The sequence below is a fragment of the Zootermopsis nevadensis genome, unplaced genomic scaffold, assembly GCF_977971745.1.
Source record: "Zootermopsis nevadensis isolate Lab colony 2312 unplaced genomic scaffold, Znev_1.0 Znev_ptg000009l, whole genome shotgun sequence".
Classification (NCBI taxonomy): domain Eukaryota; kingdom Metazoa; phylum Arthropoda; class Insecta; order Blattodea; family Termopsidae; genus Zootermopsis; species Zootermopsis nevadensis.
The window spans coordinates 7,037,913-7,062,966 of record NW_028259141.1 but is presented as its reverse complement, the minus strand read 5'-3'; the positions used below and the strand labels follow the sequence as shown (position 1 = coordinate 7,062,966).

The window sequence follows — 25,054 nt, the reverse complement described above, 5'->3', positions numbered from 1 at the left end:
CGCTGATTTTGAATAAAAATTATAAATACGGTCATCTCTGCAATTACGTATGTTTCGTTAACGCGAATTTACTCCAGTGAGATCGATGAATCGGTAAAAGCTGTTTGTGAAATGCAAACTTTTGGGTATGCGAGTTTGCTCTTATGCAATTTAATTCCTGGCGCTTTAAACTTTCAAAGGACTAATTTAATCTCTGCGGAGGTACCGGGGTTATTTTTACTACGCGATTTTCTATAGGTCGGCGTCTTACATGAATGCAACTATCGCATAACAGCAGAGATGACCAACGAATTGCCGATTGTAAGTGTACAAAATATATTTTTTAAATTCCCTTTATTTTATTTGTGTTATTTCAGAGCTTTAAATGTAATGTCATTATACTACTCGTCAATGTTTGGGTGCTGGGAACGCATGTCATTGACTTCCTATTGTTTACATTATAAAAGAGTTTCAATTTACGCCGATTCCGTTTACGCCGGTTCGTCCAGGAACACATCCCCGGCGTAAATCGAGGGCTACCTGTACTTGCTGTTTTTTTTATTTTCACGATTATGTTACGTTCATTTCCTTTTTCTGAAAATGTAGGAACATTATTTTTTAAATAATATCTGCAACAGATGTTTGAAATGTTGTATTGAAATTTTAAAATGAACTGCTCTGGAAGTTGGGGAAGATGACGTGCATTTCTGCCAATTGTGTCATTAATCAGATGCCAATGTTTACTTGAGGTTTAGGAAACCATATGTGGGTTCCTCTGAAATGAGAGTGTGATGACAAATTAGATGGGAGATGTAGGGGAGGGGAGAGAGAGAGAAAGAGCAACACACATTAAAAAATAAAACAGCAGTTTTGTTCTGGATGTTTTTTATTGTTGGAAATTTGGTATGTAAAGGTGAAAAAGTGGCAGGTGGTATTTGGCTGGTATTGTGATCATGTATGCAGTAGAAAGCAAAGTCTGCTTCTGTGTAATTATGTAAAAGTACATACACACATGTACATGCAGTGGTGTTACTGGTAGAAATGTCTGTATATTCATGCGGACATCATCAATTTCTGTCCCCGCGCAATTCAGGAGACAGGACATATCGAGACTAACTAGACACAAGTTTATGTATGTGATTCTGTCACAGAATGTCAGTGATAAATGTGTTGTGACTTCACAGATATGAGTACACAAATAATGGAAAAGAATAAAGAGCATTTTTTATTTCTTTCAAATTTCCAAATGTTGCAGTGGGATTGCAAGTGAACACGAATTAACATAAATGAACAAATTAACATAAAATAGTTAATTGATTAGTGAGTTTAATGTTCAGTTTTTCTTATTGATTAGCGAGTTCAGTTTTGTAAGTGATGAATTGTCAAGGTTGCAGTAATGGTTTAGTTTAAGGTCTTTGCCTAGCTTTTGCGTGGAGGAACTGAAGAAAATTGCAAAACCTCAGTATAGACAGTCTTAGGGCATATATAAAGCATAAATGTTATGATCTACGTGACAGTGTTTGTGAATAATTTAAAGGAGTTTCTTCTTAAATACAATTTGTAGAGAACCCTTTGAGTTAGATTTGAGGTTTTCACAGCGTTGAGTATGAAGATTTCTGTCTTCTGGGGTGTTGCACCATGTAGTATGGTCGATGTTTACCAACGTTTCAGACTCCGTCTTCAGGGCAGTATGACCTCTGAAACGTTGGTTAACATCGACCAGTGTACACAGCGCAACAACCCAGAAGACCGAACTCTTCACCCTTTGAGTTGTCATATTTTGGAGCAGAGCAATCAAAGTCTTAGTGATTTGTTACATTTCTGTATTGGAAATTAATAAATAATAGGGCTTTGTTTTGAAATACAGTAATATTATAAGGTTTAAATTGTATCGCTCATTGTACCTTTTATGTTGCAGAGAAGGGTGGTGCACATCCATGCATAGTGTGCAAAGCACAGCTAGACAAGTTTCTGCAGTCACGCCCCTTGCCTCGATCACATGCTCCACAGTATGGGTTGAAGGAAGAAGAAGTTACTCCGGGAGCACGGGTATGCAACACGTGCCGTTGCAAGTCTGTGCGCAGCCGTTACACACAGTGTCCACTGCCTACTTGTCCGAATGCCAAGGGCAGGATCAAGCGACTGAGGCCTCTGCCCGGCAAATGGACGGAACTCCCACCCGAGGTCAAGGACCCAGTCATTACAGAATTTCGTAAGTTTACACTTAACGTCTGTCAGCAGCTTTAGAAAGTGAGCAGTTATGCCACCTATTTTATGTAGTGGCTAAAAGTAGCCCAAGTTTCCAATTTAGGATGTGATTTTTAATGCATTGTGAACAAAGGAAATGATCAAATGAAGTCCTCACAGGACAATTCCCCCCTTCCACCCGCTGTTTGTTAGACTTTATTTATGCATTAAATCCTTGTTTTTTTATTGTCAAACAACAGCTGTGCATTTCAGTTCACTTTCAAGTTATCTGTCTCAGTGTTTTTACATTTAACCCTTTTACAGTCTTGACTGTAACATCTTAGATTTTTTTTTGGGAACTCCGAGTCATTGATATGTTCCAGCATGGCTGACAATTTGCAGTGTCATCTTCTTCTTCTTCTATGGCTCTCTGGTCCATATTCAGTCCATGGCCTCCTCAATTCTCCTCTTCCATTCGGTCCTCTGTTAGGTCCATCTGTCCAAGGCTTTGATCGAGGTCTCGAAACATCTTCCTTTTTACGGTGCAAGGTTGTTAGCCTTGCAACCAACCCCCAACCTGGAGGACCAGGGTAACTGTCTTAGTCTGACCTCTCCCCCTCGACCAATCTGGCTAGGGAGGCCCTACCAGTAGCTTTGCTACTGCCAGCATAGCTCTTGGGGTCACTGAGATACTCAAGCCCCACCACCACGACAAGGTGCAGGTACCATTAAGTGGGGATTTGCAGTGTTATACGCAGTTTGAAGAAGTCTAGATGTGGAGCTTTAGTGTTGGATCTTGTATCGTTTTCTGAGAGTAATATGAAACATTGCTGGTTTGTTCTTTGCAGGAGGAATATATTTCACCAGTCATTGGCTGGTTTCTTTTGAACCCTTCCTTCTCTCTCCACTTTTGGCTCTTAAATTAATGTGAGATGTGTTCTGTGTGTGCAGAAATACCAGCACAGGTGAGCAAATGCTGCTCTGCGTGTTTCAATCGTATCTCACGGCGGTTGGCCCCACATCTTCAGGACTGTGCCAGCACACAAGGTGAAGATGGTGATCATAGCAGCTCTCAGCAGCTGCGTTGGACCGAGGAAGAGATGGAGGCTGCAAAATGCGCTATACGTGAGCACGGGACCAACTGGGCTAAAGTCGCAGAAAAGGTCGGCTCTAATAAGACTCAGCACCAATGCAAGAATTTCTTCTTCAACTATCGAAAGAAGCTCGGATTGGATAACTTGGTGCAAGAATACAACAAGGTATGTTTTGGTTACATTCGAAATTAAAATTTTATTAGTATTATATAAAGGGGGGTCCACAGTGGCCACATGGTCTGAGGCGTGGGCCTTGTGCCGCTTGGTCACTGATACCGTGGGTTCGAATCCCACTCAAGGCATGGATGTTTGTCCGCGTTTTTCTGTGTTGTGCTGTCCTGTGTACAGGTAGAGGCCTTGCGACGGGCCGATCCCTCGTCCAAGGAGTCCTACCGAATGTCCATAGGTCAAGCCAATGGAAAGTTGGGACCCGCAGTGCTCAGACACTTGAAGAACGGGTCGTTCCCTGTATCCCAGTATTATATAAAGATAATTATTGTGTAAAAGAATTTCATATATGCCAGTGTTCACTAATTGCATGAATTTAAAACTTAACCTTAGTCCTAACTGTTCATATTTTACTCATGCATTATATGTGTATGTTATTTTAGGTATCCTGTTGTCTTGTACTTTTTAAAATTTAACATTTATTTATATCATTAACTATATAGCTTGCAGATTACTTCTTGAAGATGTCTGTCTTCTGGGTTGCACTGTGTAGTATGGTCGATGTTTACCAACGCTTCTGAGGTCATACTGCCTCTGTCATCAATCCCCTGATGATGGAGGCTGTATGACCTCTGAAACGTTGGTAAACATCCACCATACTACACAGCGCAACAACCCAGAAGACAGAAAGCTTCATACTCACCGCTGTGTAAACCTCATATCTTACAGATTACTTCTTATTTACTAATATAAGAATGTAACTAAGCAGTATACCTATATTAGAACAGCTTGATTATTTGTAAGAAAACATTATTTTCTTGGAATTTGTGAATGTGTTCGTAATTTGTTTGTTAGGTAGTGTCTTTCAATATGTAATAATACTTTTTTCTGGTATACGGTTTGTAGAACCATTTGGGTGAGGAGAGGAAGCCTACAGTGACAGATGAGGAAGAGTCTGGGTCAAGTACATCTTCATGTGATGAGCTAACACCTGGTGGCATTCCTCGCGATAACAGTGATACAGATAGTGCTGCATCACCGGGAAGTCGAGAACAGCCAGGTAAGGAAATGCAAAATGTATGATGAATTTTAAAGTGCGATCTGTGGCAATGTTCTGCAACCTTCTTCCACTGGCAGCACAGCCTAGTTGGTCAAAGACACTTGATCGTACGTCACAAGATGATGCCTCATGAGAAGAGGACACAAAACCTTACATGGCCATAAATATGTATCTACATATTAATACTTGTCCTTTATGGATTAATCTGGCTTAGAATGGTGATGTGTGGGCTCTTGTGAACATGGTAAAGAGCCTTTGGATTTCATGAAATGGGAAATTGCTTGAGTATTTTAAGGACTGTGCTGTGTGGAGTTTGTTACAATGGAATAGTTTTAGTATGGCTTTTGCTAGTAGATGCTGTATTGGGTCTGTCTGATCATGTGTGTCCATTGAATTTAGGTAAAGGTTAGATGGTAACATTGAAGATGAATTGATTGATGTATTAATGTAAGATATATTTCTGCAATATTTATTCCAACAAGACTAGTTCATTTTAATCTGAAATTGGAATAATTTTCTTACTCACTGAACCCCCTAATTGTTTGTTTATTTTATTTATGGATAATTGAAAAAGTTTGTGAATGCAGTGTGAGTAATGGTTATGTGTTTTTCTTATTCTGAAGATGACAAAGGAGGTGCAAGTGGCGTTGCGGTGGATGGCAAACTCGGCGAACCAGACTTGCCAAACAGTGGCAATGGTAGTAGCAATGGATCTGGTTCTGTGGCTGCTTTAAGAGTTGTTGATGGTGATGGAAGAACTCAAGGACAAGGGCAGCCTTCACAGGTCAATGTTCCTGTAAAGGAGGATTATGATAGTTCAGCCACGGTGAGTTTACTTTTATATACTGACTCAAAATTTGGTTTTGCATATTGATGAATGCATGTCCTTCAGAGTTAGAATATGTAGCTCCATTGAGTAAAAGGTTTCATCTACTACAGATACAGGAATGTGTGAATTTTTTATCCTCTTACTCATATGTGTATAGAAGAATACTGTGATTTGAATAAAACAAAGTACAAAATTTGTCTGTAATAGAATTTTTTACTTTTGTTGTGTTGCAGGAAACTGCAGATGAAGGTCAGGGTGGAGCTGAAGGAGACTCTAGACAGTCCCCCAAAAATATAAGCAGCGGTGTTACCTTTCCTCATTCATCTGCCTCAGTCACCATTAGTCAACCACAGACATCATCGCACCAAGGGGAGGTGAGGACTTCGAAACTACTGTATGCAGGATTTAAATAAATATTCGTGATGTAGGTGGCCTGGTAGGCAAGTTGTGTACACACGTGTAACTTCATAGTCCTGAATGGAGAACATTGATATTTAGTACAAATATATTTCTCATAGTCTTTATTGCTTTCCTTTGCTGCGCTGTCCATAGTGTTGATATTTCTTTATTTGTTTTATCATCATTATTTTATTTTATAAAGTATTACCCGTACAAGCGTGATACTTTTGGTCTGCTAGTAGTGAAGCACAGCTAGAGTTGAGGGTACCAGAGGAAGACCTTCAAAGAGCTACTTGGATACTATTATAGAAATAGGACAGGCAAAGGGGAAAAGTTTAACGCAGATGAAATTCTTAGCAAGGGATAAGAAGGAATGGAGGAGGTGGACCGAGCAATCGACCCCCGACGCTATAAAGGCAAAAATGGGAGATGAGAAAGAAGAAGAAGGAGAAGTAGTGAAGCACATGACTTCTCTGGTTGCATATGTAACAGGGACTTTAACTCTCACATACAGTAAAATGGTTTATTTAGTGAAAGTTGAATGAAACTCAGCAATGTAAATAATTAAACTGGAAATAAATCACAACTACATTTAATAATTTTAACACTATGTGGATTATTTCTGATGTGTTATGTACAATAATATGGTTTCCCCTTTATACAGTGTAATTGAAATATGATGATGGCATAGAGTGAGTTAAGTGGATTAGTCGTTCATAGGACCAGAGTTACATAAATAATATTTTTCATGTATGGTTCTGAGAGATGGGTTAAGTTACTATCACTGTTGATGTTAAAATGTCTAGCATGTAATAAGCTCAACTGATTTAGCTCTTTACTCAAATATAATCTTTTTAATCTGCTACAGAATTTGTGAAGCTTAATCAGTAAATACATATTCTTTCTGTAACAGGTGAACGGACCCTCGTCACCATTAAATGTCCGATCTGTAAAGGATTTGATGCTTGGCGTGATAGAGATGCAGATCAAAAAGAATCCATGTGGTCAGGGTGTTAACACAGCTGTGAATGTGGTGACCAGTGAAGGGACACCCACAATCTCATCGATTCTCAAGACGGATCATCGGACAGATATGCTACGACCTTCCTCAGATAATTCCAGGGGTATGTTGCTTTGTGTTCACAGTAATACTGATCACAAATTTCTCAAACACAAAAAATAAATTGTATGTGGTCATGATTAAATACCATAAACTTTTGCATATTAGCTTAGGCTGTTACTTACAATTTATGTTTATATTTTTATGGATTGTTGAATCAACAGCTTTATAATACATTTCTTGAAAGTTTAGGCATTACAGTTTCTTTTCCTGTGCAGGTTTAAGAATTTTTATTTTTTGTTTTATTTATGAGACCATTGCTTTTATTAAATTACTGGTTTAAAAAATTGTTCTGGGAAGTTAAATACTGGCCCCCTTCATAAACATTATACGAACAGTCACTGTCATCATCTCATAGTCTTCTCTGATAACCATCTCTGGCTTCTGGTAATAGAGATAGTCTTTGACATGGCTGATCATCTGAGACGATTATCTCCTTTAGTTGTGGAGCCGATTTCATCCATCTGGCCCCTAGTTCTAATTCCTGTGCTAGTACCTTTCTGAATTTCAAACCGAAGCTATGCTTTAGGAACCAGTCTCTTATTGTGTGTTTGTAGTACTATATAATTTGACCTTGAAGTATCACAGGAATCAGAATCTGAGATTTTACAATACACATTAACTACAAAATGCTTTTAGTGTGAAAACATAACAGCAGTTCGTACATTAATGTCTACAGAAGTGCCGTACAGAAACCATAATGCAGAGTTATGTGGACTGTAAATTTATAGACTTTTTTATTTTTTTTTGCACAATAGACATCACTTTTGTCCATGAATACCGTGCAGACACAAAGCAGCAGCAGGCTTTGAGAGTGCAGCTACCTCAGGAAACATCCTTAGCAACTTTGTCCGTCATGAATTCACATCATCATGGTGGCAGTGTGCCAGGGAGCAGTTCTTTACAGCAGCAGCATCTGGCAATTTCCAATAGTGGGACTTCTGGGACAGCCATTCTTCAACATGTTCCTCAGATGCAAGCTACCATTACACCTTGCTCTACAACTGCTAATGACATGCCTCGGGAAGGACTTGTCGTAGTGCAGGTACTACTGATTTATTTATTCGGTGCCAGGCATATAAATACGAATCAGACATTTGTGGTCGGAGAGAGGAGACGGATACAAGCATTTCTGATAGGTAAAGGGGCCCATTGCTGAATGGATATAAAACATTGATATGTAATTTCATTCTTAGAAGTTTGTCTTAGGACCTATATTGATGTGTGGAGGTTGGATGACAGTTATGGGGGTTTTATGGGGAAACTGTAAATGTCCAAAATTCAGCTCTCTAGGACAAAGAAAAATTTTTCTATCATCTGAATGAGTAAAATTTCTCACCATTTTTATTTACACTTGTTGCAACTTATGAAAGTAGTTTACTTTTACAAAAATAAGACAGTGAAATGGAAAAGTAACAGATTTAGTTTAAGAAACATTCATTTTGTGTCTCTTAAGGAAATTAACAATGACTGTTATAAAATAAACAAATAGGTAATAGAATTGTGTAGACCATTATTGAATTCAAATTATGTTATGTCAAGTCTTACATATGTTAGATATAATTATAATGACTTCAAAGATGGATGGGACATTACCATGAAAGAACGATTACTTTAAAAAGTAATTTGACAAATTAAGAAATTGAAACAAAAGGAGGGGGGAGAAAACTTCTTTAAACCAAAATTTATTTATGTTGTCATGACTGAAGTTTGTCCATTATAGTGTCTGTACACTTGCTATAAACACAGCTTACGTTTCCATTAAACAGTTTTTAATTTTGATCCCATGAAAGATTTGGCAGTCAAATTGAACTATATTATTTTGTAAAGGAAACATGAAAGAAGAAGCAGTTAATGACTTCCTATTATCTCATGTGTGGCTTTAATTTTTTATATACCAGGTCCAGCAAGTGCAAAGAGAGCGAAGTGAGAGGAATGAGAGGACAGAGCCAGAAGGGGTGACCCTTGACCTGAGCATCAAGAAGCCTCGTGAGTGCAGTCCTAGTCCGATGGCCTCCATGGTGCGCGATTCTAGCCCAATGGGGCCACGGGGTGATTCGCCATACCACCACCATTCTCAGCATCGGGACTCTCCCACATTACCCGCCCACACTACACTACACAGCATCATCCCCCCTCCTCCTGCCCATAAATCTGGCCCACACCATCCTTCACTCCCGTCAGTTACTGTATTTCGCACCGATACTGGCTACTATCCACATCAGGTATTGGAACATTAATTTTTTTTTTAGACATTGCAACAGTGGTACTATTTTTCCTGATCAGATTTCAAATGTTAATAGTGATGCTTTAAGCTTGTTGTCTTCCCTAGTGAATGTTGGATTGTGAGTTTTAATTTTTCCCAGGGCGTGAATGTTTATGTGGATTTCTTAGCACCACAAGTCATCTTTCTCATTGTTACAGTTTATTCACTTTGGGGCTTTTTTCACAATGAACAAGGGATTAAAGCTAAAGCCTTCAGAACATTTATTAGAGTCCACCCCATATTCAGAAGTGAGCGATTAAGCACTAAGTGCAAACTAACCACCCGTAAAGCACTAATTAAGTCACTAATGACTTATGTACCTGCCCCACCTGGGAGTTTGCAGCAGACATCCATATTTGGCAATTGCAGCAAAGCAGATGAGCACTGATGCCTATAAATTTGTGCACATTGAATTAATATATTGCGTATTAATATTTAGGTATAGTGAAGTTATTAAAATTCCCAACTCTTGCTATGGTTTTATCATATTCTGTGTTTATTAATATCCGTTTTTAACTCTCAGGTGGTAGTATCCACTGAGCAGCTTCGGAGTGTTTCCAAATCTCCATCTGTGTTTGTGTCTACTGTCCTGCCACATTCGGATAGTCGTGGTGGTGGCAGTTCTGTTTGTGGTGGCCCAACTCCTCATCTGGTTATGAACCAGCAACAACCTGCCTCCAGACCTGGGCCTCAGGGTCCCATCACCAAACCAACCAAGGTCAGACTTGAACTTGCAAGGTGATATTCTTTTACAAGATCCCAAACACTGTAAATCAGACAGATTCCTATCAGTGTGGTCTATAGAACAAAGCTTTGAAACTCTCAGATGTTAACATGTTACATGGTACTTCCAGAAGCACAGGGAGATACGACTAATACTTTCCAGTTTTGTTTAAAAATTTGAAAATTACATCACTCATAGATATAATACTTGGTAGCATAAATAATCATAAGAATGTGTTTATTAGACATAAACTTTGCTTTAGTTTTGAATTCATTTCTAGATTGTGTGCTATTCAAGATTAGGATTACGTGTGGCTGCAGAATAAATACAAATAAAATAAAATTGATCCTGTAACTGGAATGAGAAGCTCATTGTTTGTTTACATAGTTTTCCAACAAACTGTACTCATCTTAATATCCTGAAATTACTCGTTTGTAAACAGGTACCTTCATTGCCTCCGAAACCATCTCAAAAATTGCCCCCAGTTGGTACAAAGACTGGCTCAATTACTCATGGGACACCAGTGTCTTCATCTGCATCTCTTATGGTGGGTGGACCAGCGTCATTACATCAGCAGCCTCGGTATGAGGGCTTGCTTCGTCAAATGACGCCTCCTCAGCAACAAGGAAAAGAAGGGGCTGCTTTAAGTGGTTCTATCACCCAAGGCACCCCTGTTCATCATTCTCCACACCACCTGGCACCAGACAAACGTGCAGATAGGGGTGGATTGCCATTAGTATCACAAGGACAGGGAGCTGTGTATGATTATTATAAAAGACTTTCACCTGCTGCTGTAGCTCAGAATGCTGGAAGCAATTCCACAGGACCTGCAGGTAGTGGTGGACAACCAGGATATTCGCCCTACCAACGAGAGGTTCAAGCCCCACAAACCACCTCTGCTGGAGGTTTTACTTCACCATACCCACATCAGTCCACTAGGTCAGCTGCATCATATGTTATTGATCAGCAGCGTCAGATCATTATGAACGATTATATTACATCGCAGCAGATGCATGGTACTCGGAGAGTGCCTCCAGGATCAAATCCACCTTCCTCAGAGAAATCCCAACAGGATTCACCATCACCCCGTGGTATCTCATCATCTCCTCACTATTATTCCACAGCAAATCCATCCTCAGTGTACCTGGCAGCTGATGGTAGGTTGCCACGATCATCACCCGCAAATGCTGTTGGAATGGAACAACCACAAACTCCTCCACATCACACACCTCCCCCACAAACACGCCAGGGTGTTATACACTCCACACCCAGGCACAATGCAGCTCCATCTAGGCCTCCAAGCAGTGGAAATGGAAACCCCAAACCTCCATCTCCAGCTGCATCTCCACATCAACGACTTCATCACCTAACAACTCATCTTCAGCATCATTCTCACCACTATCCTCCACCTGGTCATCCGCCACCAGGGCACGAGGCATTTTCCTCTCTAGTGGAGATGGCTGTCCAGCAGCCCAGTTTGCCTGTCCCTCATAAGGATTCAGACAAGCGTCAGCAACCTCAGCAACAGCATCTTCTTCCTCATCACCCACACCATCATGAAGGTCTTGGGAAGACTATGGCTGATTCCCTAAACAGTACTCGCATGTTGACCGATCATCACCAGATGCAAGACCGAGAAAGATTCTCTGTCACTCGGGAACAACGTGAGCGCGATGCCCATCATGCCGGCGAGCAGCAACGGTTTGCAGCGGCAAGAGAAAGTCACGCCGAACAACAGAGGTTTGCCGCAGCCGCAAGAGAGAGCCACCATCCGGAACGCTACAGTCAGTCTACAAGGGAGAGGGAACAAGAGCAACAGCAGCGCCTTGTGGCCACATCAAGAGATCGAGAAACTCATCAGATCCAACAACACAGGGAGTTGCAGCAGCAGCAGCAAGTTCATTTGCAACAGCAGATACAACACCAACAACAACAACAGCAGCAGCAGCAGCAGCAGCAAGCAAGGTTATCTGCTGTAGAGTTTGACCAGCGACAACAGAGGCACCATCAGCAGCAGATGGCGTATCGTGCTGCTGCATATCGTGAACATCCACGTGCCTCAGACTTTGAGCGAGAAACCACAAGAATGTTGATGGGTTTTCAGAGGGATGGACCATCTGCTGTACAGCCACCGCTACCTTCGAGGCTTCACGCTGCATCGCAACAGGTGCAGCATGGTACGTGAACTTTTTTCTGTGTCCACACAATGCCTATAATTGGTTCATAATACCTTGAATATTTCAGGTGTGTCCTGCTATTTATGACAGTCTTTGTTTTCTAACCTCTCAGATTCTGTGAGTGTATCCAGATATTGTGATAGTTATTAGTATACTAACGAAAAATTACGGTACCTTGAATTTATTTATCTTGATAGATGATTAGCTGGAGTAGAGATTAGTTATACAACTCTGCGATCTGTTTCTGTGAGTAATTTCCAAAGGAACTGATTTAATTTCGATGAAATATGTCATGCAAGTATGTTTATTTCATTGCCATTTTTGTATTGTATAAGACAAAATTTAGTGTTCTTACTGTCACTCAGATCCCAATACATATTACCACCATGTTGGTATTATAGATTTTAAGGAATTCAGAAGCATGAAGGTGTAGTAGTAGTCTAATGGCATGGCATATATACAAAAGTTTAATTACGGTCTGTCAGTTGATTTTAGTGGTTGCATATACACGCATTTGATGAAGGCGTAAGCCATCCTTTCCTTGAAAAGGAAAGTTTAAAAAAAATAATCAATTATGTCAAAGTTCTGGGTAAGAGGAAGAGTCCATTCATTGTTCTTACATGGGTTAAATGACAGTGAATTTTCTAATACTGAGCATAGTCGAATAACAATATATGACCTTTTACCTTTTGCAGGAAGTGAAGGAACTCGTGACCGTGAAGGTGTAACTCGGGGTGGAGGTAGTGGGAGAAGTTCGAGTGGTGGTAGTGGGGATTCATCAACTCTTACTGCAGCCAGCCTAATTGATGCCATTATTACACATCAAATTAACCAGAGTTCAACAGATGGTTCAGGGAGTGGCAGCCAAGGGGGCACATCTAACAGTCCTGCACCTACAAGGCCAGGAGATAGGCTGTTTCAGGTACAGTTTTCTCTACTAAACTGACCGACATGAAGAACAATAACTGAGTTTTTCCAGTCAGCTTCAGAGAGATGGTGTATAAAGTATTCATTTACTTCAGGTATGAAGCAAATGTAATTTGTTTGTGTATCTGTCTTTTTCTCTGCCACCCATCTTCATTAGTGTCAGCCACTTTGGTCCAAAAATGCCCATTGTGGTGTGTTAGTGGTACTGTATATTTTAGAAACATCTTGTTCTTCCCTTTAGTGCTTGAAAGTTTTCATATTGATTATCTCTCCTGTAAAATGTTATCCGCTTTAATTATATTTCAGAGCTTTCATCGTGACCAGCAACCACCTTTATCTCATCAGCAGCAGCCGACGCCGCAGCCTCCGTCATCTCTTCATGTCCCTGAATCAAATGGAAAAGTGTCACCACTAAAATCATCTCATAGCCCCAGTGTAGTTCATTTGGATCAAGATGGCCCTCCAAGCAGTCAGGCTTCTGATGGGTCTAGTAAAGCCATTACTTTAGGCGAGCACATTGACTCAATTATAACAAAGGACTTCAGTGGGAGTAGCCCCTCTCCAGGAAGTGCAGGTAGTGGTTATGGTCAGCAGCATCATCATCGTGGTGTGTACGCTTCCGGACCACACCATCCGTATCACCTACCTGCACCTACACAAGCAGTAGACATGATAGCAGAACACCATAGCTGGAAACTGCGTAGGGCATTGCAACATAAGGAAATGGAAGCTGTAAGGGAGCGTGAGAAGTCTGCAGCTTCGTCGAGGTAATGGACGAGTTTTTTACATTTCATCTGATTTATCTCCCTTCATGTTAATTGAGATTTATGTTAGTACTGTGGGATCAGTCAGGTCTCCATATTTTCCACGTCTGTACTTAAATATCTGGTCTAAAGTGGACCTAAAATGTATAAATGTGAGAACTAATTTATGAAGTCTGGAGCTCGATCCATGTGAACGAGGAGCTATAGTGTGCTGGCTTGAACAAAAATTAAATTTGTGCTACAACTTTTAGTATAGATCCTCTGTACAAAATTTAACTGAAAATCTTTCATTTCTTTAGTAAGTTAAATACAGAAGTAGATGCAATCTAACCATTAAGCATTTGTTTTATTCACTTTGAAACAACAGAAAGTCCATGGAGAAGCTAGTATGAAGATTGCTGTCTTCTGGGTTGTTGTTCTTTGTAGCCTGGTAGAAGTTTACCGATGTTCTAGAGGTGCTTACTGCCTCCATCATTAGGGTGGAGTTAAGGAACTATGAACAAAAGTCATCTCACCGTGTTTGTTGCTGCACCATCTATAAGCGATATGCCTGGGGTTTGGCGGTATAGTGAACCACTTTACAAGAACTGTGAACACGGAGATAGTTTATACCAACGTAAAGTATAATCAGACTTTGTATTGAATAATTTTTAATATATTAAATTTTGTGTGCATTCAGGTCTAGCACACCGTCCATGCAGGCTGATGAACGCCAGATCATCAGGATAGCTCAGCCAGCTTCTCCAAGAGGCAGCAATGCTTCTTCTGGGGGTAAAAGTGCACAGTATCATGTTGAGCCGGTTTCACCTCCCGAGTCTGGCGGTGGGGGTGCCAGTGGTGCTGCTGGTGGTCATCACTGGTTACCAGGTGGCAGTGGCAGTGCTGTAGGAAGTGATCCAGTGGCATTTCTGGCTCCTCGTCGATTTTATCCGCCTGATCCTGGTGCGACTGGAAAATCGCACCTCTCCCCGCTCGATTATGTCAAGAACCGAATAGTGGAGGTGATGCGAACGTCGGAGGATGACAAGCCAGACCAAGCTTCACAACCACCACAACAGCAACAACAAAGGCATCATCAGCAACAGCATTTTGCTGTTGGTAAACAGCAACCACGTTCTGGTACAGCAGATGCTAATGGGAGCAATTCTGAGGAAAAATCTGGATCACAATTTCCTGTTACTGAAGGAACAGAACATCAACTTCGAATGAATGACGATGAATCTAGGCACCAGAATCAGCGCCAAGATGGTGAAGTGCACCTAAGGAGTGAAGGTGCAGTGAAGGTTGTGGAGCGTCGAACAGACAGTGACAAGGGGAGGGATGAGGGTAGAGGGAGGTGTGACAGCCCAGGAGAAATGGTGATAGATGAGGGTACGCCTGTGACCCCACAAAGTTCAGGTACTGGAGAGGGCTCGAGTAAACTAGATCCCATAACGACCAGTTCTTCTAAGGTTCCCTCTCCAGCTAGTGTAGATGGAAGGGTAGTGAGTGGTTTTCCTCAGTCATCTCCTTCACCAGCAAATAATTCATCTGCTCCAACATTTTCAGTGACTGCACCAGTAACAACTGCGCCTTCATCTGTAGCTGCTGCATTTGTCCCAACGTACCCTTTCTCAGCACTCGGTGTTCTATCTGCTGCACGATCTCCAAATTCTGGTCAGACGCCAACCCAAGCCCAGACAAGCCAACCGGTTGCATCAGTGAGTGGTTCCACTGGGATGGTTCAGCAGAACAAACAACCATCTAATAGTGGTTCTGGTCAAGCTCAGACAACTGTACCACCACCAAGTTCCCCAGCAGACACCCCAACATCTCGGTCAGCTGAGCCAGCCCCTCTACTTTCATCTCAATATGAGCCCCTTTCTGATGAGGACTGAATGAAGTGAAGACGTTTGGAGATGTTACGGACAACAGTGAAATGGGTGCATCATTATCCCAGACAAAGTAAAACTACCGTTTTCAGCTTTGCGTTAAATAGCCAGCTGTCAGTAACAGCTGTGCTTTGTATCTTCGAGAGGTAGATATTTCTTTTAAACAAGGTGCAATTTCTAGCACATAAGGCTTATAAACTTTTAGCTAATGAGAATGACTTAAGAGTGGATAATGAATAAGTCCTGGCATTATGGACTATTTACCAGGATACTGGAAGAAAAACTCTTAACAAGTGTTGTGATTTCTGTAGGGGTGGATATACTTTTTCTATTTAAAAGAAGAAAATGTAATGTGATAACACATGACTCCACATAAAACCGCCCGGGCCATACAGAGGCCCTAAAAATTGTCTCTTAACCAACTGTTTTGTTGGTGGATAATAAAACTTTGAAGAATTGCGGTGGATATAGGAGTATCATTAATGTTTTCTGTTCATAAGTGATAATTCATGGGAAAGTTCCCTTAGAAATGTCACTACACTTGATTGAAAAATCAGTTGTACATAATTCATTCTTGGTTGGTAACAATTCTCTTCTTTCCTTGTATTCTCCTAAAACACGAAAGTGACGGAAGCTTAATATTATTAATACTGTAAATTACTTTTTTAATGTATGGCGTGCTGCTAAGTAATATGACCTCGGAAGTGTACTGCTTTTATTCACGGTTTTAAGAGACCTAAACTCGAATTTTTTTATATAAAATAGCGACTCTGAACTTGTTCACGAACAGTTCTTTGTATGGGTTTTGCAAATGATTTTCTTTCTTTTCTTTTTTGCAAAGAGATGGGTTTGACGGGTGAGCTTGAACTAGAAGGATCCAAACAAGCTGTGTTCTTTTTTATTACAATTTGTCTGAATGGTGATTTTCTTTAGTTCATGTTTTGTAGAATTTGCATCACCATTCTTTTTATCCATATGGAAGAATTTTTTTTTGAAAGCAAGTGAATGTTACTTTAGTTCTTAAGTTAAGACATTACAGTGAAATTTAAAACTATGGAAAGACAGCCGAAGGTGGAAGAGACGTGTAAAAAATTGTAAGAAAACAGAAATAACTTGGGTCTTGACAAAATACTCAGGTCTATGCTATGATAACTATTTGATTGTAATGTAAATTTGAAAAAATGAGGAAAAAAAAAAGAAAGAAAAAGTTGGACACACAAAATTTAGACTTGCGATCAGTACCTTCTATTGCTCATGGTACAAACTTTCTTCCCTTTAATTATCTACTCCACTTTTAAATTGTTTTAAGTGATGAATGACAAAATATGTGCCAGGCTTAAAACAATGCCTGCAGGTTTTTCCATCTTTAATTTTTAAATGCTTCCAGGACCAGTGGTAGGAAAACTTCAAGCACTTTGGAATGATCTGGAAGCATACCATCTTCGGGTTGGTTGCTCTATTTACTGTTTCTTGTTGGGGCTTTACCCATTAAAGCCTACCCCTTACCATTTCGAGTTCCCTGTGATCACCAAGTGATCTGTGTAAGGGAGATTCCAGGCTCTCCTCCACCTCATTGACAGAAAAGAAATATACACAAGAAACACAATCTTAGATTGTAGGAATTATACTGTAGTAACTTTGATGTATTAAAACAAATTGTTATTTTTGTTGAAAATAAAAATCACAAGTGTCCGTTAAAAATTGTGGCATCACTTCCAGACGAGGGACCATTTTTGCGTTCCAGAATATTTTATCACCTTGACCTCTTGTACCAAAACCATCCTATATAACAAGTATTAATTCTGAAAACCATATACAGAGTTACTCTTAATTACATATAATTAAATATAAGGACTGTGTTCCTTTCATAAAGTTAGGCAAAAATGCTCTAAACATGTCACAGGTGCTTGAATTAAATGCCAAAGCCTATCCTTTCTCATATAGTATGGCTTTCAGATGACTTGTAGAAATAAGCAGGTATGATATCAGGCAATCATCGAGGCCACAAAACGGGTCAATTTTGTTCTGTCCATCAATCTTGGTAGTGAGAATCACAAAACTGCTTTATGTCGCAGGTACAATTAGCAGGAACTCCATCACGGTTTGTCATGTTGCTAGCAGTACATGTTCCAGTGGCTGAAATAATTAATCCATTAAAAAATATAGGTAGGATGCTCCTGTGAGCTGAGACAACAGCTTGTAGTCCTATGAGGACATCACCAATTACTCTGTTTAAACATTGCTTATAATCTAATACTTAGGTCATGAATATGTAAGAACTATGTTGCTTGGATTTAGGAGTTGAACATGAACCTTGTATTCACTATACATAACTAAGAATCACCCTGTCTGGAATATACTGTTATGTTTCTCTTGCTCTATTTCATATGAAGTTGAGATCAGCAAAAGCTATTTGAAACATTAAATAAAAATTGCTAAATGAAATACATTAGATTACTGCACTAGATAATGAAATACTGTGTGAGGTTGGTCGAAGTTTGCTTGAGAAAAAAAATGACCAAATTAAATGGGACCTGCTACTGACTACCTCACTGTTGCAGTACAGAAAGTCTTAATATTCTTTTTTTTAATTTTCATTATTCAGGCTAATGGTCAACTGTTTCATTACAGTGGAAAGTAATTATGTTGTGGTATGCTACAATAATAAACCAACTAACTTTAAGGTGAGATTTTATGTTCTGACAGCAACAATTATGAATGTAAGATTCTTGGCAAACACCAAATAATCTCTTGAGTTGGGAGATTGAGCCTGGTCTGTTTTGTTTACTGTCACAATTCTCAATCCACTACTTATTGTTAGTTTCACTGCCTTTTAGGATGATGCAGTAACTACTTTTACTATTTGCTACCTCCTTCAACACACTATGACACAGCCTCTTCACTCCATAATCTACAAATCATGATCTTCGGACTATTGTACAACATGAATTAGAGGTGTAATTGTTGTTGGTACCTGCATGCTCTTTGTAGATCTTTGTCTTGTCAGTTGTATTGGTTGGGAAGCCTGAGGGGAAGAGACCGCTGGGGAGACCTAGACGTAGATGGGAGGATAATGTCAGGTGGGATCTATGGGAGATAAGAGTTGAAGGAGACTGGATTTTATTGGCCCAAGACAGGGTCCGGTGGAGGGCTTTGGTTAATTCGGTGATGAACCTTCGTGTTCTGTAAGCTATCTAGTTAGTTCAGTTATGAAGATTTCTGTCTTCTGGGTTGTTGCGCTGTGTAGTCTGGTAGATGTTAACCAACGTTTCAGAGGTCATACTGCCTCCGTCATCAGGGCGATTCATCTACACAGCGCAACAACCCAGAAGATAGAAATCTTCATACTCACCGCTGTGAAAACCTCAAATCTTACATAGTTCAGTTATACTTGGCGGTAGAAACTTTGGACTACTAAACGTGTTACTTTAATATCACGGGTTTCGTGTGTGATATGTGACCGTGAATCACGTATTTTATTCATATTTGCGACATCTGTTGGATAATGGGAAATGTATACGTCCTCCTTTCTTCTAGTAGTCCTCGATTCTTACGTTCCATGTTGGTGTCGCTATTTGCTTGCGTATTTATGTTGCCAATTCTCGTAGAGTGGGAGGCTCCGCATGTAAGTAGTGGCCCAAGCTAAAGCATCTGTGAAGATAAGTTTACTCGGTTTTGTCACGTGAAGTTCGTAAATTATGAATTAATAGTATCCGGTGAAAACAATGTCTATTGTAGAAAAGGGTAAGACTATTAATTTGTTTAAACTGGCAAGGTAACATTTTGTTAGAGTATATCACTTATACAGTAATTGTTATAGGTGAAATTACGAAACTACAGCAGCATTTGTCGCTGTTAAAGGAGGAATACGTAAAATTGCAAGCGCACTGTAATGAATTAGAAAGGAAGTATGCACTTGCTGCAGCAGCTGTGGGGGAAGTAAATGAAAATAGCTTTGTAGCAAAACTTCTGCAGACTGTAGCAGGATTGTTTGATCAGCAACTTTACAGGTAAGGTTGTTTCTTTGTTACAGTAATAGTAAATACAATTTAATTTCGAATGTAGAACACACGTTATACATACCTTAGTTACAGTGTTTAATGCATAGACTACGCTGTTTATCAGAATTCAAATCAAATGGTGACTTAAAATGTGATTTGAAAGAGAAGTTGAAGCTGACTTCAAAACTGTAGGAAGAATAAAAGAAATTGAACTGTCATTCTTTGAAAAAAATTTTATTCCCTGCTTACAACACTGAAAGATAAGGTTATGTTAAGTTGTATTATGTATTTTATGTTCTAATATTAACTATTACTATACTTTGGCATGTATAAGATTATCATAAGAGATATGTAGTTATATCAGTAAAATATTTTGACTCTTTTGAAGTGTTGGGAGAATAACAGAAAAATCAAGTCATTGAACGAGAGGTAATTTCTGCATGTGGCTTAGATTAAAATATGTAAAAGCATAGTTTATTTGTAATTTTGGTTTGGTAGGGAACTTTGTCCCTCAGAATGCAGAATATAGTATGAGGTGTTTGAGAACAAGGTGCCAAGAAAAATGGTCTGAGAGAGAGAGAAGTAATAAGTAACTGGAAAGTGAGAATGTGTGGCTGCAAGATTTCAGTATTGCCATTGGTTTTGTTGTTTTGTGCATTGAAGTGCTGCATGTGCAGTGGTTGGGGTTTTCATTTGAAATAGAGCACTGTATATCATACACTTACCTCTTTGCTAACAATTTCTGATTTAATGTTAGAGAAGAAAATACCACACAGTGTCAAAGTATTTATTAATGTGCCTTTCTGCTTTCTTGAGTTTTTTATAGTTATTTTATTTGTGATGTCCTTTTTTCAGCGATATGAAGGTGAAATTAAATGGACGGCTCATTCCTGCCCATCGGTTTGTGTTAGCAGCTAGAAGTGAACACTGGGGTGTCCCTTCGTTGGGAAATGTTGACTGTCTTGGTAATATATGTGTTGTGTTTGCTTTAATTTAATGCTAAATATATATCTATACCTTGTACCTAGGTCCATTAAAGTATCCTGTTATCCTGTCAGATGGTTTAAATAGGTATGCAAGACATCATAACTATGGTAATTTTTTAGAAATAAATATGAAGGTGAAATCTGACACTGATAATTATAAAGAAAAGTTTAAAAAAAAAATTATTTGTTTGACAGGGTTGTCAATGGCATATATATTTACATCTGTATCACAATCCTAATATTTGCAGACGTGCATTAATGGTTCACTGTGTCTTTTTTATTTTTATTTTAGTTATGGATGAATGTTTTACACTCTTGTTCACCTAGAGTTCCATCCAGTTACTGTCAAATTATAAAAATCATAACATTCCTCAGACTTTAAAGTTACACTATATATGTAAAAGTATAATTATTTTACTCTTATTATTATGTTATCTTGAGCAGCCTATTCTTGTAAAAATTTTATATTCTACCATCAGCTTTGTAGGAATATAATAAAGCAGGGAGTTAAAAAATATTACACATGCAACTTTTTAGTGTCTGTGATACCAAATACCGTTGTGATGTTTAACTACGGTCAAACTGTTTGACAAGTGAGCGATGACTATGGGTTGCTCATAATGGTTGCAGTGGAAGTCTTGGGCACATGATGATGAAAACGTTTATCTCATGTTTCAGTTATAGATAGCAATTGAAGTCATGCAGTTGTGTCCTTTGATGAATTTTCAGTTACTACTAGAACTGCTGTTAATTTACTAGAATTGTGATGTCATCCATACACGAAGTTGCTTGCCAGTTACAATAGCGAGTTAATTTTATTTTTCAGATTGGAGTGACCTTATTCCTGAAGTTGGAACTGCAATGCTTAAGTGGGTCTATACGGATCAGGTGGATTTCTCTCGCGGTGATAGTTTTACTCTTGACCTCATGCGAACTGCGAACATATACAAGCTAGAAGATCTTGTTGCCAGGTAGTATTGATTCATGTGAAAAATTCATAGCTTTTTGACAAATTTATGGACCCTTTGATCTTAGTAGCAGTATAATTTCTGTATTTTAAGATGACTGAACATCTTAATAGTAATGGTATAACATGATTGCTCAACAGTTCCAGAAATATGTATTTTCAGAAATTAAGAAAATGAAAGATATACACAAGGAGCTGTTTTCAGATAATCATAATAACCGTAGCAGATAAACACAGATAAACACATGCAGCAGCCTCTCCTGTCCTTTCTCCGTTAAACTTAGTTCAAAACCTTCATGTGGACCATGAACATAATTTGTTTGTAAGATGAAAGTTCTTAAATCAAAAATGAAATTATTAATTACTGTATGTATAATAATCACGGTGGTCTAGCGGTTAGAATGCTGGACTTGTAATACTGGGGTCCCGGGTTGTATTCCCGGCGGTGCTCAGATTTACAACTTGTGTTGGGCAAGGCCGTGGTCCAGGCATCACGGAGTTTTCCTCCGGGGTTTCCCTGGTTTCTCCATGGCATCCCAACAATTACTCCACTTTCATCATCATCTCGCAAAAAGGGGGTCACAGCAGGAGCGTTAAATGTCGCAGTCCCGATCAAACCCATGTACTGATGGGTCGTGAATCCTGCTAACCACCAATGCACACCATGCTGAATGGTGTGTACTGGACATGAAAATAAAAATAAAAATAAAGAATCAACGATAAAATAATTGGTTTTCTGTTGTAACGAAAATAATGTATGTAATTTTAAAAATAAATATACATTTACATGGTTTATTGTAACAAAAGTGATAGTGGAACCACGGTTCCGGAGAATTAGACGTAAATACGTCTATATGGAAAGGAAGTTTATATATTGGCTTTATTCTAAATATTTCCTTTATACATGCTTTACAATTGCGTAAAGTGTGACTAAGACATTGCTTATTTAACTTGAATTACTTACGCTTAAGATGGGTCTGTGGTAGCTAATGTAATGTAAAATAATGTAAGGTAAGGTAATGAAATGTTTTATATGTAACAAAAATGCTAAGTAAACAGATGACGTTTCCTTGGTACCAATAATGCCGAGTAAACAATTGAAGTTTCCAAGGTAACATAACAATGCAGTTACACTTTTTCGTTTCACTTTTTGCCGAATGACACTGACTCGAAAATATAGACGTATTTACGTCAAAAATTTATAAATTGAAGTTTATGAAACAAGGAATAGGTATCCATTTTTCGGAAAGTATAAAATGTATTTGTAATCCTGGAGAAGTTTTGTTGTTTTCTTATTTATTAGCAGTATCCAATTTATAATGTTTGTTGCCTGAATGAACACACAACCTTGTATTCATCGGTAGTTAATGTTTGTAACATTGGTTGTGTTTTTTCTCTTGTGTTATAGGTGCGAAAAGGCTCTGATGGCATCTGTTAATGTTCGCAACTGTGTGAGGTTCTACACAACAGCTGATGAGATAGGAGCTGAAACGCTGAAAGAACACTGTTCTGGACTTATATCAGCACACTGGGTAAGTTGGAATTATTTTTATTGACATACAAGAGACTTTTGTTAATATTTGCTTTTGCTATCCTCATTTTGCATATTCACGTTTTTATTTCGGTATTACGAGAATCATCGACGTCCTATCCGTGGCCAAATTTTAAAGCCTGTTGTGTAACCGTTCCCTTTCTTCTTTGCAGCGTGTTGCCAAGGTGGGATCGGGTTTGATGAAGGGATTTATGCGATTCTTATGCTGGGTTTGCAGGGTTTAATTAAAGATCGCCTCAGCTGTGGCTTTAGGTATTTATTTTCAGGTGATTGCTGATTTAAATCTCGGGATATTGGTCAAAGTTAATGTAATACGCCGATGCGTACGTGATACCGTTTCAACTTGCAACAACTGCCAACTGACTGACAACTAACAACATACAACTGCAACTGACGACTCGACTCAAAGAAGTTTGTCTCTCAAATATATTAATTTCTCCCGCTCATTCCGAAATCTGGAATTTTGTAACGTCATTAGTTCGACATCCCGCTTAGTTTTGTGATTAGTGGAATAATTTAAATTTAATTCAAAATAACCTTTCTCTGATTGGTCGGTTCAATACCCGAATCCAACTGTGACAGTTTACATCGTGTGGTGACGCTAGGTCACTTATGCATACTTTTGCATAAACCCAATAATAGGGGTCCAACCTCCTAGGGGTGGAATACTGCAATGGCCTGTCAAAGTATCCAGTTACAAGAAGTTTTGAACTTCTTGAATGTGGATATTTCGAAAGGACAGCTGACAGTGACAAATGTAGGTCCATGTTCCGCTGACCCTTTGCGACATGTGCGGGCGTGAATGTATTGAAAACGGAAACATTACTTCATCCTTGATAGGTGGTCATAGTCTGAGCTCGATCTCCTGACTAGACAATTACAGTTGCTTGTGTCATACCTTTTCTGTTCTTAACAGGGAATATGATGCAGATGATAAACTTAGCATCAAAGAATTCTGGCATCAGTTTAACATCAAAATTGTGATCGTTATGCATTTCCAATTTTACACATTTTGGTTATACGTAGTGATTTGCAGGAACGCAACCTCTGCGTGTAAAAAGGGGTGCTTGTATATCTCTGACAGTGTTGTGACGCTGCTACTTTAACCAGCTGTGCTAATAAAAAGGACTTCAATGCACAGTACAGGAACTTAATGACCTGATGACAGCCGTTCATCTGATCACAAAGTTTGCCGCTTCCATACGTCGTGTTGATTAAGGTCTGCTCCCTGCACTAGTTTATTCTAGTCCTGACCTTCACACCCTCATTCTCTCAGATTAGTTTTATAATGCATCTCGTCTATGCCGAAGTCAATCGAGGGTTCTCATTGCCTATATTCATTCTGCGAGTTCTGGCTATCTCATCGTTCTTGATTAGAATACCCTGATATTATTTGTTGAAGGCGATGATTTTTGTAATATAAATAAATGTGTTTAGACATGCCTGTAACATTTTTGTGCTGTGCAATGATTCAGAGAGGGTACTGGTCCACTTACCAGTGTTTTGGAATATTTTTCTTTGTTTCATAGGATGACTTCACAAGTGAAGACTTTGCACATATGAGTGCACCTCTACTGTTCCAAATCTTCAAATCAAAAACGGGCTTCCCCTTGCATGCGGCTGCAAGACTGCAGAGAGAAGATGTTGTATTCCTGTACCTCGTGGAAAACAGCGCTAATGTGAGTATTAATGGATGTATTCCGTTTCTTTTACCTGTTTTTAATGAACACTATGCCTACATTCTGATGCAGAAATTCATAATTTGTATGAACGTCTCAGGTTTTGTTGTCTGACTTCGTTATATCTTGTGTACTGTAGCAATCATTTGAGAATAGCATTTTTTGGTTTATTTACTGATGATGTCAGTAGCTGTTCGTGTTGAATGATGGGATGATTATGAAATAATGAATTGGAAGAGATATTGAAGGAAGTGGTTGTGGCCTAATAACACCAGTGTGTGTTTAACATAGTTGAACTTTTTGG

The 25,054-nt window shown here is 39.1% G+C and overlaps 2 protein-coding genes across 5 annotated transcripts in view; both read left to right on the top strand.

Moving 5' to 3' along the window:
• The window catches only part of Smr (nuclear receptor corepressor smrter), a 182,436-nt gene extending 165,170 nt beyond the window's left edge, over positions 1–17,266 (top strand). For all 3 annotated transcript variants that reach the window (XM_087345662.1, XM_087345661.1, XM_022057929.2), the window contains 13 exons: positions 1,898–2,191; positions 3,118–3,425; positions 4,335–4,488; positions 5,112–5,314; positions 5,551–5,691; positions 6,630–6,840; positions 7,595–7,881; positions 8,738–9,061; positions 9,626–9,820; positions 10,269–12,003; positions 12,699–12,925; positions 13,237–13,697; positions 14,374–17,266. In XM_087345662.1, the coding sequence (XP_087201788.1) occupies positions 1,898–2,191; positions 3,118–3,425; positions 4,335–4,488; positions 5,112–5,314; positions 5,551–5,691; positions 6,630–6,840; positions 7,595–7,881; positions 8,738–9,061; positions 9,626–9,820; positions 10,269–12,003; positions 12,699–12,925; positions 13,237–13,697; positions 14,374–15,571 (5,738 nt within the window). In that variant the 3' untranslated portion in view covers positions 15,572–17,266. The remainder of the gene's footprint in view (positions 1–1,897; positions 2,192–3,117; positions 3,426–4,334; positions 4,489–5,111; positions 5,315–5,550; positions 5,692–6,629; positions 6,841–7,594; positions 7,882–8,737; positions 9,062–9,625; positions 9,821–10,268; positions 12,004–12,698; positions 12,926–13,236; positions 13,698–14,373) is intronic.
• A 1,896-nt stretch (positions 17,267–19,162) lies between these two features.
• The window catches only part of LOC110826886 (ankyrin repeat and FYVE domain-containing protein 1), a 52,769-nt gene continuing 46,877 nt past the window's right edge, over positions 19,163–25,054 (top strand). The window contains exons 1-6 of one of the 2 annotated variants that reach the window (XM_022057986.2): positions 19,163–19,309; positions 19,386–19,575; positions 20,422–20,531; positions 21,379–21,523; positions 22,928–23,051; positions 24,601–24,750. In XM_022057986.2, the coding sequence (XP_021913678.1) occupies positions 19,291–19,309; positions 19,386–19,575; positions 20,422–20,531; positions 21,379–21,523; positions 22,928–23,051; positions 24,601–24,750 (738 nt within the window). In that variant the 5' untranslated portion in view covers positions 19,163–19,290. Of the gene's footprint in view, positions 19,310–19,385; positions 19,576–20,421; positions 20,532–21,378; positions 21,524–22,572; positions 22,751–22,927; positions 23,052–24,600; positions 24,751–25,054 lie in introns of those variants that run through there. The other variant, XM_022057988.2, reaches the window with a different exon arrangement.